This window comes from Amblyraja radiata, chromosome 12, assembly GCF_010909765.2.
Source record: "Amblyraja radiata isolate CabotCenter1 chromosome 12, sAmbRad1.1.pri, whole genome shotgun sequence".
Classification (NCBI taxonomy): domain Eukaryota; kingdom Metazoa; phylum Chordata; class Chondrichthyes; order Rajiformes; family Rajidae; genus Amblyraja; species Amblyraja radiata.
In genome coordinates this window covers 16,322,827-16,338,937 of record NC_045967.1, presented here as the reverse complement: position 1 = coordinate 16,338,937, position 16,111 = coordinate 16,322,827, and the positions used below count along the sequence as shown (strand labels likewise).

Genomic DNA, 16,111 nt, shown 5'->3' with positions numbered 1-16,111 from the left:
CTCTCTCTCCCCCCTTCTCCTCTCTCCCCCCCTTCTCTCTACTCTCCCCCCTTCTCTCCTCTATCCCCCCCTGCTCTCTCTCCCCCCCCTTCTCTCTCTCCTCCCCCCTTCTCTCTCTCCCCCCCCCCCCCTTCTCTCTCTTCCCCCCCCCCCCTCTCTCTCTCCCCCCCCCCCTCTCTTCTCCCCCGGGAAGGGGGTTAATGCAGCACCTACCCAGGTTGCAGAGCAGCATCCTCCCCCACCAGGCGACGGGCCTGAGCGAGGCTGTGGCCGGCGTGAACCCGATCTGAGGACGGTCAAGAGCATCAGAGGGCCGGCCGATCGTGGCATCCGCGAGGGGAAGCCCGCCCACCCACCCGCGTGGCAGACAATCGGACGGAGGAGATGGAGAGGAGGTCGTCCCACGTGATGGCCAGAGATCGCCAGGTGGGATCGGGATCACCAGCGAGGAAAAGGCGTCACGATTCCCCGAGTCTCTGCGGTCGACATAGACGACCTCTCCCAGAGGGAGTTTAAAAATGCTAAGTGACAAATTTAAAGAAGTGAAAGTTAAGAAGCCAAGAAGTACAGAAGACAGAACGGTGATGTCACTCGCAGCGCAAGCAGCGGCAGGCCGGCAGATCCATTGTGACGTCATCAGCGAGACCATCTCCTTTATTTTCTAAGTTATTTGAGATTTGTGAACATTTCCATAAATAACTCGAGAAATAATGCATTAAATTTTCAGATAAGGCGATTTTTGATTTCACGGGATAAATATCTCTACTGGAATATGTAAAAATGTTACCGTTAGTGTGTTTCTTTGAGTAGATGTGATCGTACACAAACAAATATATATAGACGCAGACACGCACGCAGACAGACATTCGCGCAGACACTGACATGCACACGCACACACACACACAAGCAGACACAGACAGACGCACACACAGACGCGCGCGCGCACACATCCAAGATCAGTTTTATAGTTCTAAGGATGGTACAACTAAACAGATGGTTTTAGGGTAATTTCAGCTGACCAAATAAAATGAATAATGTCTGATTTCTTAGAGAACACATCCATTATATCCTTAAGTACATCATCACTGATTATCTTTGCTGTTTACATCATTATCATTGTAGAATCATAGTTATTCAGCATGGAACAACTCTCCACACTAACCAAGAAGTCTATCTAAGCTAGAGTCTGCCTGAGTTTATCCAATATCCCTTTCAAACTTTGCCATCCATGTAGTTGTCCACATCTCTTTTATACATTGTAATTGTGTCTACATCTACCACTTCCTCTGGCTGCTCATTCCACATACCCACTATGCACTGTGTGGAAAAATTTGCCCCTTCTTTTTAAATCTTTATCCTCTCACTTCAAATCTTTGCCTTCTAGTTTTTTACCCCTATCTCAGGGGGAAAAGACTGACCATCTCTTATGCCTGCCCCTCATTAATTTATTTCCCTCTATAAGGTCACCCTTTGATGTCTTATGCTCCAAGAAAAAAAATGTATTATCATTCCAGCCATCCAGTCCCGGTAACATCCCTGTAAATCTTTTCTGCACTCTTTCCAGCGTAATAACTTCCTTCCTATGGCTGGGTGACCAGAGTTGCACACAATCCTCCAAGAGTAGTCTCACCAATGATTGAAACCGTTTCAATTCCTATGATCAATGCTTTTATCAGTGAATGCAGTATGCCAATCGTTCCCTTCACCATGTCTATATGCGTTGCCACTTTCAAAGAATTCATGTACCTCCACCCTTGGGTGTCTCTGTTCTATAATACTGTCCCGGGCACCACCATTTACTGTAAGACCTGTCCTGCTTTAACTTATCATAATGCAACACCTTGCACTTGTCAAGTGTTAAATTCCATCTGCTATTCTTTGGCCCATTTCCCCAATTCATTTATGTGCTTATTATCTTTGATAACACTCTTCACTGTCCATAAAACCACCTAAAGGGATTCAAATGTGAGTTTGTTAGGACCTCAAATGACTGACAAATGAAATAAAGCATTTGTTTGGAAAGGTAGGATAATCTTTAGGGGAAGGGCTCCAAGAGGTTTTGGCAAATCAACTCCAGCCTCAGAAATGGCCTGGATCTGCTATCGCCACAACAAGTCAACAACTTGCCTATCGTCAGAACAGGTCAACAAAAAAGGAGCAAAGTGGCACAGTTGGTAGAGCTGCTACGTTGCAGTGCCAAACCAGCATCTACAGTTCTTTGTTTCTCCATACTACATCATAGTTGCTGACTTAAGGGCCTGTCCCACGATGCGAGTTTACCCAAGAGCTCTCCCGAGTTTAAAAAAAAATCAGCTTCATCACGAGTATTTTTTTATTCTTGGAAATATTTCACACTGTTGTAAAAAACTTCACGAGTTTCATGAACTTACCGCGTTTCCCGAGTACATGCCGTTAGCGTTACGAGACGTCCACGAGCTCCGACGTACACGCTACGTACATTCTACGTACTTACCGCGAGTTTGCTTTTTTTTTTTTTAATTCGGGAGAGCTCTTGGGTAAACTCGCATCGTGGGACAGGCCCTTTAATGGTTAGTGCTGTGCAGTGTCCAAGAGCCTGATCGTTGATGGGATGAAACTGTTCTTGTATATGGTTGTCACAGCTTTCAGAACTGCTGCACCTTCTCCCGAGGGTGCATGGTCAGGGTGATATGGGTCTTTGATGTTAGCTGCCTTTTTGGAGCCGTGCCTCCACTAGATCCCATTGATTGTGAGGAGGTCAGATTCTGTGATGGACCTAGTAATATCTACCTTTCAAAAGATAGACACAAAATTCTGGAGTAACTCGACTTCCGGTGGCGCTATGGAGTAGGAGAGACTCGCGCCAACTAGCTCCGTGAAAAAACGGGAGGAAAAGACAGATCCTACCTGCAGAAAACGGGACCGATTGTTTTGCACTAAGCCCGTGACGTCATCAGGCGCGCGACACCGGCAGTATGTCGACTCAACATACTCCCCCCCCCCACAAGGCAAAAAACGGCAAGACTAAAGAGGTAGGCCCAACTGAAGCCTCTGCCTCAGGTTTAACAGCATCCCGAGAAGACATCTCAAAGAAGAAGAAAAAGACTGAGATGGAAGAATTAAAAACGTTCCTTAAGGAGGAACTTAAAAATCTTAGACAGAACTTTCAAGAGGTTAAAGAGGAGCTAGCATCTTTTAAAAAAGAAATGAAAGAACAAATTAAAGAAGATGTTACAGAGGTTGTACACGAAGTCCTTGAAGACTGGAAATTAGAAATGGAAAGAAATATGACTCAAAATGTTGAAGAAGTAAATGGAAAACTGAATAAGATGGAATCCAGATTTGATTCTAAACTTGAACCTATTCTCCTGACATTAAACCAACACTACAAGATTGTAAAATAACTTGAGGAACTTGCTGAGACAAGCAACTACAAAACAACTCATCACTGAGAACCAACGCCTATCAAAGTTATTGTATCAAATAACTGAAAAATGTACAGACTTGGAGGGACGACAGAGGCGTCAGAACTTAAGAATCGTGGGCATCCAGGAAGGCAGAGAGGGGACTCGTGACCCCCGTGAATTTGCTGCAGAAGTACTGAAAACAATTTTGAACCTGGATCAGGCGCCATTACTTGCCCGAGCGCACAGAGTGCCGGGACGTCCCCCAAAGGTGGGCGACCGACCAAGAATAATGATAGTAAAGGTCCAATATGACCATGTATTGGATGACATGATGAGGAAAATTGGCAAAAGCAGAAATCTCGTATATGAAGGAGACAAGATTAGCGTATTCGGAGATTACCCTGTGGAAGTTGCTAAGAAAAGAGCGTTGTTCACAGAAACAAGAAGAATACTGAAGAACATAAAGAATCTGAGATATGGACTGTTATACCCCGCAACACTGAGAGTCAGTTACGAGAAGAAGGAATACTTCTTCATCAAGCAAACGGAAGCATTTGAATTTGCCAAGAACGTCGAGGACAAGATCGAAGATTGAAAAATATTCAACTCTTAAAACCTACCCTGCTATCTCGCAGAGAAGATATGGAACTCTAAACTTTAAACTATTATATTTAAGAGTTGCCTAAAATTCGCAATAAGAATTGGGTATATTTCCTGCAACGGATATATAATACTAACATTCTAGTACTAACCTCTAACAACTATTAATAATCAAGAATATTAACTAACACTAACCAATGATAATAAGATTATTTAGATTATTTAAGAATTAATTAAAAGTATGAAATATAAGTAAAGTATGATTCAGGTATTTTATAATGAGAAATGTTTGATGGCTCTCTCTCTGAAGTTTTCGTTTTTGATTATTCTTTGATAAATGTTTATATTATACTAAACTAACATTTCAATTTGAGACTACTAATTATACCATTAATGGAATATAATCAATATTTCTTTCCCCCCCACAAATTGTATGCATCGAATTGGAAACTTTCCTTTCAAGGAAAGTACGGAGCTAGTATTTTTATAAACCAAAAGCTACGGAAGTCCATAGATGCTTAGCCACATTAGGGTGGCTATCACTAACTGCACTAATTGTAGTTGTAGTTGCTTTTCTTTTTTACTTTCCACACTTTACTAACCCTATTCGCTATCACCTTTTTTTATCTTATATCATATTATATTTTGTATTTGGAATGGAATTGCATATTTTATTTAAGGAGATATGTTCGGATGGAAAACAGACGTGACCTAAAATTCATCTACCTGAAGTTCAAGTATAAGGTAGGGTTGAGTGTGCTGAATCATCTGCTCTACCACTTAATCACAAGATGCAAGACATGAATATAAAAATAGGGGGTGAGGGAATTAAATTCTGTAGTTGGAATGTTAAGGGAATTAATGAACCTATCAAGAGAGGCAAAGTGTTAGCTCATTTAAAATCATTGAAAACAGATATAATATTTCTCCAGGAGACGCATCTTAAAAAGGAAGCACAACACAGATTGAAAGCAAAATGGATTGCTAAAGCGTACCACTCTTCATTCTCACATAAATCAAGAGATGTTGCAATATTAATTCGTAAAGGTATACCCTTTAAACATATATCAACGATAGAAGACATTGAAGGCAGATATATTGTAATAATAGGGGAGTTATACTTAAAAAAGGTGACTCTCCTCAATGTGTATGGACCAAATTTTGATAGCCCTCTGTTTCTTAAGAGAATTCTTAACAATATCCCGGAAGGTACACAACAAAACTTAATAATCGGTGGAGATTTAAATTGTACTTTGGATGCTTGTTTGGATAGATCATCAACTCAAAGAAAACTAAAATCTCGATCAAGTGAATTTTTAAATTCATACATTAATACTACTAATATTAAGGACGTTTGGAGAATTGAAAATCCATCGGGCCGAGAATATTCATTTTACTCACCAGTACATAAAACTTACTCAAGGATAGACTATTTTTTAGTAGATTCAAAACTTATCCCATTTACCTATAACTCACAATATCATAACATCATAATCTCAGACCACGCCCCATTAACATTTATGATCAAAGTAAACGGAATGGCAGAGACACAGTCACAATGGAGATTTAATCCCCAAATCTTAAAAGATAAGTCATGTAATGAATATCTAGTAAAACAGATTTAAATGTTTTTTGAGGCTAACGATAGCCCTGAAATCTCTGCCTCCCTTCTTTGGGAAACATTTAAAGCATTTGTACGAGGAGCATTAATTTCTTCCCAATCATTTTTTAATAAAGAGAAAAGGGCCAAACAACAGAAACTGCAAATGGAAATAAAGCAATTAGACACAGAAAATGCAGCAGCCCCATCCACGATAAAACACAATAAAATTGCAGTATTTAAATATAAATTAAACAAGATTTATTCAGACCAAGTTATAAAACTTTATCAACATACAAAACAATTAAATTTTGAATTTGGTGACAAACCACAAAAACTATTAGCGCGTCAACTTCGCAAATTGGACGGGGAAAAAACAATATACAAAATTAGAACAGATAAGGGAGAAACATTAACACTGCCTAAAGATATTAATGATAGATTTCTACAATACTACCAAAAATTGTATTCATCTAAAATAACAGAACAATCAACGGGAATGGAAACATTTTTACAGAATTGTAAGTTTGCGGGTCTAGATCAGAAAGAGAGAGAATTGCTAGGGGCTGAAATTACGATAAAAGACATTGAAGAATCAATAAAGTCCTTAAAAAACGGAAAGTCGGCAGGACCCGATGGTCTAAATTCGGAATTTTATAAAAAATTCCCCATTTGCTTTCCCCACACCTACAGACAATGTACAAATACGCTTATACTCAACAGAAACTCCCAGAAACTCTAAATGAATCTACAATCATACTTATACCAAAAACAGACAAGGATCTTGAAGACCCAGGTTCATACAGAGCTATAGCCCTCTTAAATACTGATCAGAAAATATTAACTAAGATTCTATCTAATAGATTGAGCTTAGTGATCAGCAAATTAATACATCCCGACCAAACAGGGTTTATCCCCAAACGGTATTCATTTTATAATCTGAGAAGATTATTTAATATTATATACTCCAATAGAATCCCTAACGCAGAGCTAGCAATTATCTCGTTAGATGCTGAAAAAGCATTTGACTAGGTAGAATGGTCATATTTATTTTCGGTGATGGAAAAATTTCAACTAGGAGAGAAGTACTGTACATGGGTTAAATTGTTATATTCTAATCCAACAGCTAGAATATTAACAAACAAAATGTTATCAACTAAATTTAATCTCTCTAGAGGCTGTAGACAAGGATGCTCACTATCCCCACTATTATTTGCTCTTGCAATCGAACCCCTAGCAGAAAGCGTTAGAAACCATCCAGGAATATTTGGATACAATACTAGAGACACAAGGAATAAAATCTCCTTATATGCAGATGATATACTAATATATATTACAAAATTAGAAACTAGTATTCCAAACCTATTAAATCTAATAACACAATTTGGTCAGTTTTCGGGATATAGAATCAATTGGAATAAAAGCGAAATCATGCCAATAACAAAATTCAATTTACATACAATCCCCTTTAGTTAAAGATAAATTTAAATACTTAGGAATCTATGTAACTAAGACATATACCTCTTTATTTAAACTAAATTTCCCACCCTTACTGAATAAACTACATAAGAATATCCAATACTGGAAAACACTCCCCATTTCTATGCTTGGGAGAATTAATGCTATAAAAATGATTTTTTTACCGCAACTGCTGTACCTACTTCAATTAATTCCGATATATATCCCAAAAACTTTTTTCAAAAAAGTCGATTCCATTGTTACAAGTTTTGCCTGGGATTATAAGAATCATAGAATAAGTAAAAAACATTTATGTAAATCAAAGATAAATGGAGGTCTGGCTTTGCCAAATTTCTTATTTTATTTTTGGGCAGTCCATATTAAAAACATGAATTTCTGGCTGGAAGAAATGGATCAACAACCAGATTGGCTAATGATGGAAAAGGAAGACTGTCTACCTTTTGAAATTGGACCGATCATATTTGCCCCCACAAAACTGCACAAAAAAACCTATAAAGAAAACCCCATAATACATAGTGGAATACGAATTTGGAAACAAATAAAAAAAGATTTAAAATTGAATAATATACCACTCTGCCTTCCCATTGTAAATAATCCTTTATTCAAATCATCCTTTATGGACAAAGGTTTCACACAATGGAAAAATTATGGAATCAAAAATATAGGACACCTTTATGGGAAAGGTACTTTTCTTTCATTTCAAGAGTTACAACAGAATTATGGACTGCACTCAAATAATTTCTTCAGATATCTACAAATTAGAAATTATGTTAAATCTAATACACAAGTTTACAGGAATAGGGAATCAGAAATTCTTGATGAATGTCTGAACAAGCATCCTAATACTGAAAAACTAATAGCTTATATTTATAACACCCTACTAAATAACGAGGTACCACCGACCGAACCATATAGATACAAATGGGAAAATGAAATAGGTCATCCTATCACGAAAGATATGTGGGACGAAAGTTTACAACAAATACATCAATGTTCATTAAATGCCAGACATACTTTAATACAATTCAAGGTCTTACATAGACTACACTTCTCTAAAATAAAACTAAATAGAATCTTCCCACAAATCTCTCCTATTTGTGATAAATGTCTACATTTAGAGGCTAATTTAACACATACGTTTGCAAACTGTATAAAACTTAAACATTTCTGGACTGATATTTTTGAAATAACTTCAGAAGTTATTAATACAAAACTGGACCCAGACACAAAATTAATAATACTTGGAATATCAGAACAAAGCTTAACACTCACAACAAACCAAAGAAACTTCCTCAATTACAGTATAATAACCGGAAAAAAATTAATATTAAAATTTTGGAAAGGCCCTACAACCCCCACAATTAAAATGTGGATTACGGAAATGTCGGAGACCCTATACTTAGAAAGAATTAGACTTGTCTTAATGGACAAACAAGATCTTTTCCATAAAATTTGGGCTCCATTCATTAACTATCTGAAGGGATAGATTGGCTCAGCACGAGGACCCAGCTGAAACTTGAACTCAGGAATAGATGAAAAGCTATACTTTATAACCTACGAACCTATCTCCATTGATGTATTACAGGTAACCCATTCCACCTCCCTTGTTTTTCTGTTGTGTTTTTTTTTTGCTTTCTTTTTTATTTGTAACTTTCTACCCTCTCTTTTTCCCTCTTTCTATAAAAAATAAAAACACTAGAAGCAGAAGTAATTGTGCATGGAAAATTTTAATAATGTATGACTGATGTATATGAAAAGTTTTTTTTTACTATAATATGTAACTACATTTTATAATATGTCTACTTCTAATAAATAAATTTAAAAAAAATAAATTCTGGAGTAATTCAGCGGGTCAAGCAGCATCTCTGGAGAAAAAGGATGGGTGATGTTCTGGGTTGGTACCCTTCTTCAGACTGGTTTGTCTGGAATGTCGACCATTTTGCAGCCTCCTACGTTCCTGGGCATTTGAGTTACATAACCAGGCTATGATGCAACCAATTCGTATTCTCTCTACTGTACACTTATAGAAGTTTGAGTATTGAGTGACATCAAAATCACAATCTTCTGAGGAGGTAGAGGTGTTGTTGACCTTTCTTTGTGATAGCACCTCAAATTGCTGTGCCAGAACTGATCTTTATAGATATGCACGCTTAGGAATTTGAAGCTGTTGACTATCTCCACTGCTCTCCTGTCCCACCCCATCAGGTTCAGGAACAGCTACTTTCTGCAATCATCAAGTTCTTGAACTGACCTGCACAACCTTAATCCTACCCCAGCACAGAATACTGTGGACCACCTATTACACTCCCATGGATTTCTTTTCTACTTGTGTTTTTCCACTATTATCTTGCTTTTGTGAGTCTTTCTTTTTGCTGTCTTGTATAATTTATGTTATGTGGTGTTGTCTGATTCTGTGCTTGTAATACTGCTGCAAATAAGATTTTAATTGCAGCTCTAGTTCATATGAAAGCAAATTCAATTTGACCAAGTAATTTAGTCAGTGATACACTCTCCCATTGAATCAGAAGTTGTTGGTTCAAGTCCAAGTTCAGATACTTAAGATATATACTGGTGCACTCATTCCATCCTTTGGATGATTTCATATTTGAATGCATTTCCCTCTATTTTCCATATCATTGCTCACTTGTTTAAAATATTTGGATCCCTTTGTATTCAAAGGGATGTTGACTTCACAATTGAATTCCCCACCTTTCATCCAACTCATTTACATAAATTGAAAGAAGTTGGGGCCAAGCAATGATCCTTGGGGCACATTACTCATTACGTTTTGCCAACCAGTTAAATGCCTATTAATGCTTACTCTGTTTCCTTATTGGCCATTCAATCTTCTTTTCGTGCCAGCATGTTACCTCTAATACCATGAGCTTTTATTTTCTGCAGCAGTGTTTGAGGCAGCATTTATCAAATGCTTTTTGCAAAACTAAGAACAGTACATAAACTACCTTTTAAAATAACTCCAAAACAAAAATTGGTTTAGCATAATTTTATTTTCATTAAAAAATGTTGACTTTGTATGGTTACCTAAAATCGTTGTAAATGCTCTGCTACCAAGTTTATTAAGAATAGCTTCTAACATTTTCCCTATAAATAGATGTTCAGCTAACTAGCTTACTACTTGCATCAGTCTGAAGAAGTGTCTCGACCCGAAACGTCATCTATTCCTTCTCTCCAGAGATGCTGACTCACCCGCTGAGTTACTCCAGCATTTTGTGTCTACCCTAGCTTACTGCTACTTGCATTCTATCTGCCTTTGAATGAGGGCTTTAGATTTGTCCCTCTTCAGTCTAATAGAATGTTCCCCAAATCTAAGGAATTATGGAAGGTAAAAGCAATCCCATCATAAATGCAGCTAGCCATTTCTTTTGATATCTTAGTATGAAGTCCATCAGGCCCCCTAGTTTCCAGCTTCCAGCAATTTTCCAGTTTCCTCCCTTCCTTTCATTTCTCATTTTCCATCTATTTCTCATGTATTAATTGTACCCTCTATCGTGAAGGTTGATCGTGTTCTTTCAGTGTTTTCCATTGGTAACTCCCCAGACCATATCAACTGAAAACATAAGGAACTGCTGGAATCTTGAGTAAAAACACAAAATGCTAGAGGTAATCAGTGTGTATTGCTATCTGTGGAGGGAATGGATAGGCGACTTCAGGTGGGGACCTATCATTCTGAAGAAAGGTCCTGACCCAAACTGGCGTCTATCCACGTACTCTCGAGAAGCTGCCTGACCAGCTGAGTGACTCCAGCACTTTTTTATCTTTTTCAAATATCTATAAAGAGCTTTCCCATCAGTCTATGTATTTCTAGCTGAATTTATCTCCTATTCTTATTTTTTCCTTGTTTATCATGTTTCCTGACCCACAGAATATTCACTGAGTGTTACTCATGGAATATATATGCATTATGTAGAGTTAACCTGTGGGTAAAAGGGCTTAATTTGATTTGCAATTTGCAGTGAGCAAATATGTTCAAAATGTAAATCATTCCTTTTCCACTGATGACAGCTCACTTCAGTTAAAAGTATGTGTTCTTTTAAGATTTGCCAAGTATCACAGTGTATTTGCTGTCTCCATTAATACTATCTGTGTGCATGTTCGAATTTCCTTCAGAGTTCGCGGCAGCTTGCCTCGCGCTTCCATGAGCAGTTCATAGTACGAGAAGACCTCATGGGCCTTGCAATCGGTACGCATGGAGCCAACATTCAACAGGCAAGGAAAGTGTCAGGTGTTACTGCTATTGAGCTGGATGAAGAGACTTGCACTTTCCACATCTACGGTGAGGTGGGTTCTTTTAGAATACATTTTAGAATAAGCCTGTTTAATGTTAATAATATGGATGTTTAATGGGTGTAGCTGAGTTTTTCCAAGGGTTTCAATTAAAGAATAATGCAGACATATTAGAGTTTCTTGGTTTTATGAACCTATATTGAAACTATATTGTCCAGTGTGTAGAAAGGAACTGCAAATAGACACAAAGTGCTGGAGTAAATCAGCGGGTCAGGAAGCATCTCTGGAGAAAAAGGATGGGTGACTTTTCGGGTCGCGGCCTTTCTTCTGGCTGCTATGTTGTCCAGTGTTCAGATGAAGGGTGTAAAAGTTTGGAAGCTAAAAGGTAGAAACTGAAAGGTCATTTTCTCTGCTAAAGAATGATCAGATGAGGATTAGAGGAAATTATCACTGGAGATGGTGAAACTTTAGAATTCTGTATAGCAGGATACTTTGTCATTATTTAAAAACTATGAGAGCAGTGAAGTTTTATTCAAACTATATATCCAACTCTGGCTTTTCTAATGGCTGAGCATCACAAATATGTCCAGATATCAACTTTCGTAACCCATGTCTCGGAGCTACATGAAATTTTGCACAGATTTAGATAACATTTTATTGAGAAGGAAGTCATAACTCGTCAGTGCCAAAAGTTGCACATTAATTAATTAAACTAATTAGAAAAAGTGTTCGAAAAAGTAGGCGCCTTCTAGTGTCCAATGCCCATATTACACCATGGGGAGCCTATTTCCGTGTTGCAGTCTATTTAAACCATATATTATACCATATGTGTGGCAACCGGAAGGTAGTCGGTTCGAATCCCGCTTGGAGTGCATACTGTTGTTGTGTCCTTGGGCAAGACACTTCACCCACCTTTGCCTGTGTGTGAATGTGTGTGAGTGATTGGTGGTGGTCGGAGGGGCCGTAGGCGCAGATTGGCAGCCACGCTTCCGTCAGTCTGCCCCAGGGCAGCTGTGGCTACAGAAGTAGCTCACCACCACCGAGTGTGACTGAGGAGTGAATGAATAATGCGATGTAAAGCGCCTTGAGTATTAGAAAGGCGCTATATAAATCCCATCCATTATTATTATTATTAACATGAAGTGTGATTTATCGAGTCCGAATATTAAGTAATGATTGCATTCCTACTTATTAAGGCATATTATTGATTTCTTCACTGTTTACTCGAACGCCAGAGGTTGCAAGAGGACTTTAGTTTTAGAGATACAGCGTGGAAACAGGCCTTCGGCCCACCGAGTCCGTGCTGACCAGCAATCCCCATATACTAGCACTACCCCACACCCTAGGGCCAATTTACAATTTTTACCGAAGCCAATTAACATACAAACCTGTGCGTCTTTGGAGTGTAGGAGGAAACCAGAACACCGAAAAAACCCACGTGGCGACGGGGAGAACATACAAACTCCATATAGACAGCACCCAGTCAGGATCGAACCCGGGTCTCTGGCGGTGTAAAGCAATAACTCTGCTGCTTCTTCACCGTGCTGCCCTGATAGAAGTATGTAAAATTATGAGCGACATAGATAGGGTAGATGGTCAGAACTTTTTACCCAAGCTGGAAAAATTAAGTACCAATGGGCATAGCCTCTCCATAAGGTGAGGGGCAAAGTTTAAACAAGATATGTGGGCAACTTGTTTTACACAGAGGGTGAGTGCCTGGAAAGCGCTGCCAGGGTTGGTGGTTGTGGCTGATGCAATAGTGGCATTTAAGGGAATGGAGGGATATGCATTATGTGCAGGTACATAAGAGCAGTGGTGGACCTACATTTTTGGGGCCCTGAAGCTTGAACTGTTATGGGGGCCCCTTCGCAATCAGCAACGAGGTCTGGCTAACCACTATTATACTTAAGAGCTGCCCAAAATCTGCAATAAGAATTGGGCAAATATCTTGCTACTGATATATAATACTTACATTTTAGTACTAATTTCTAACCACTATTAATAATCATGAATACTAATTAATACTAATTATTGTTAACTGGATCAACTAAGAATTAACTAAAAGTATGAAATATAAGTAAAGTGTGATTCAGGTATTGTATTAATAAAAAATTATAGAGGTTCTCTGATATTTTTGATTTTGATTATTCTTTGACAAATTTTTATGTTATAGGAGACTAACATTTCAATTTGAGACTAATAATCATATCATTAATGGAATATAACCATTATTTCCCTCCCCCCCCATAAATTGTTTTAATTGAATTTGAAACTTTTCTTTTAAGGAAAGTATGGAGCTAGTAATTTTTTTTTTACCAAAAGCTACGGAAGTCCTCAGATGCTTAGCCACATTAGGGTTGCTATCACTAACTGCACTAATCGTAGTTGTAGTTTTTTTCTTTCTCAACCTTTTACACGTTACTAATACAATTTTTTCTTACCTTTTCTATCTTATATTATATTATATTTTGTATCTGGAATGGAATTACATATTTTATTTACGGAGATATGTTCGGATGGAAAACAGACGAGACTTAAAATTCATCTACCTGATGTTCGAGTATAAGGTAGGGTTGAGTGTGCTGAGCCATCTGCTCTAACATAGACCACTCTAATCACAAGATGCAAGACGTGAATAGGAAAATTGGGGGTGATGGAATTAAATTCTGTAGCTGGAATGTTAAGGGAATTAATGAACCTATCAAGAGAGGCAAAGTGTTAGCTCATTTAAAATCATTGAAAACAGATATAATATTTCTCCAGGAAAAACATCTTAAAAAGGAAGCACAACATAGATTGAAAGCAAAATGGATTGCTAAAGCGTACCACTCCTCATTCTCACAAATCTAGAGGGGTTGCAATATTAATTCGTAAAGGTATACTCTTTAAACATATATCAACGATAGAAGATATTGAAGGCAGATATATTGTAATAATAGGGGAGTTATACTCAAAAAAAGTGACTCTCCTTAATGTGTATGGACCAAATTTTGATAGCCCCCTGTTTTTTTAAGAGAATACTTAACAATATCCCGGAATGTACACAACAAAACTTAATAATCGGTGGAGACTTAAATTGCACATTGGATGCTTATTTGGATAGATCATCAACTCAAAGAAAACTAAAATCTCAATCAAGTGAATTTCTAAACTCATATATTAATACTACCAACATTAAGGATGTTTGGAGAATTGAAAACCCATCGGGTCGAGAATATTCATTTTACTCACCAGTGCATAAAACTTACTCAAGGATAGACTATTTTTTAGTAGACTCAAAACTTATCCCATTTACCTATAACTCGCAATATCATAATCTCAGACCATGCTCCACTAACATTTATGATTAAACTAAACGGAATGGCCGAGACCGTCACAATGGAGACTTAATCCCCAAATCTTAAAAGAAAAGTTATGTAATGAATACCTCGTAAAACAGATTAATATGTTTTTTGAGGCTAATGATAGCCCTGAAACCTCTGCTTCCCTTCTTTGGGAAACATTTAAAGCATTTGTGCGAGGAGCATTAATCTTTTCCCAATCATTTCTTAACAAAGAGAATAGGGCCAAACAACAGAAATTGGAAATGGAAATAAGGCAATTAGACATAGAAAATGCAGCAGCACCATCCATGATAAAACACAATAAAATTGCAGTACTGAAATATAAGTTAAACAAGATATACTCAGACCAAGTTATAAAACTTTATCAACATACAAAACAATTAAATTTTGAATTTGGTGATAAACCACAAAAACTATTCAACTTCGTAACATTTCGTAACTATTCAACAACGACAACTTCGTAAACTGGACGGGGAAAAAACAATTTACAAAATTAGAACAGACAAGGGAGAAACATTAACACTGCCTAAAGATATTAATGATAGATTTTTACAATACTATCAAAAATTGTACTCATCTAAAATGACAGAAACATCAGCAGGAATGGAAACATTTCTACAGAAATGTAATCTTGTGGGTTTAGATCAGAAAGAGAGAGTCACTAGGTGCTGAAATTACGATAAAAGACATCAAAGTCAATTAAATCTTTAAAAAACGGAAAGGCTGCAGATCCTGGTGGTCTAAGTTCTGAATTTTATTTAAAAAATTATGATCTGGTTTCACCACGCCTACAGACACTACAAATATGCTTACATTCAACAGAAACTCCCAGAAACTAAATAAATCTACAATCATACTCATACCAAAAACGGATAAGGATCTTGAAGACCCAGGTTCATATAGAGCAACATCCCTCTTAAATACTGATCAGAAAATATTAACTAAAATTCTATCTCATAGATTGAGCTTAGTGATTAACAAATTAATACACCCCGACCAAACAGGTTTTATTCCAAAACGTTACTCGTTTTATAATCTGAGAAGACTATTCAATATTATATACTCCAATAGAATTCCTAATGTAGATCTAGCAATTATTTTGTTAGATGCTGAAAAAGCATTTGATCAGGTAGAATGGCCATATTTAATTTCGGTGATGGAAACATTTCAATTGGGAGAGAAGTACTGTACATGGGTTAAATTGTTATACTCTAATCCAACAGCTAGAATATTAACAAACCAAATGTTATCAACAAACCAAATGTTATCAACTAAATTTAATCTCTCTAGAGGTTGTAGACAAGGATGTTCACTATCCCCACTATTATTTGCTCTTGCAATTGAACCATTAGCAGAAAGCGTTAGAACCCATCCAGGAATATACGGATACAACACTAGAGACGCAAGGAATAAAATTTCTTTATATGCAGATGATGTACTAATATATATTACAAAGT

The 16,111-nt window shown here is 37.4% G+C and overlaps 1 protein-coding gene across 5 annotated transcripts in view; it reads left to right on the top strand.

Annotated features, from left to right (window-relative positions):
- Positions 1-16,111, top strand: part of fmr1 (FMRP translational regulator 1) — a 69,339-nt gene that overhangs the window by 22,214 nt on the left and 31,014 nt on the right. For all 5 annotated transcript variants that reach the window (XM_033030288.1, XM_033030290.1, XM_033030291.1 and 2 more), the window contains exon 8: positions 11,194-11,364. In XM_033030288.1, coding sequence (XP_032886179.1) covers positions 11,194-11,364 — 171 coding nt within the window. The remainder of the gene's footprint in view (positions 1-11,193; positions 11,365-16,111) is intronic.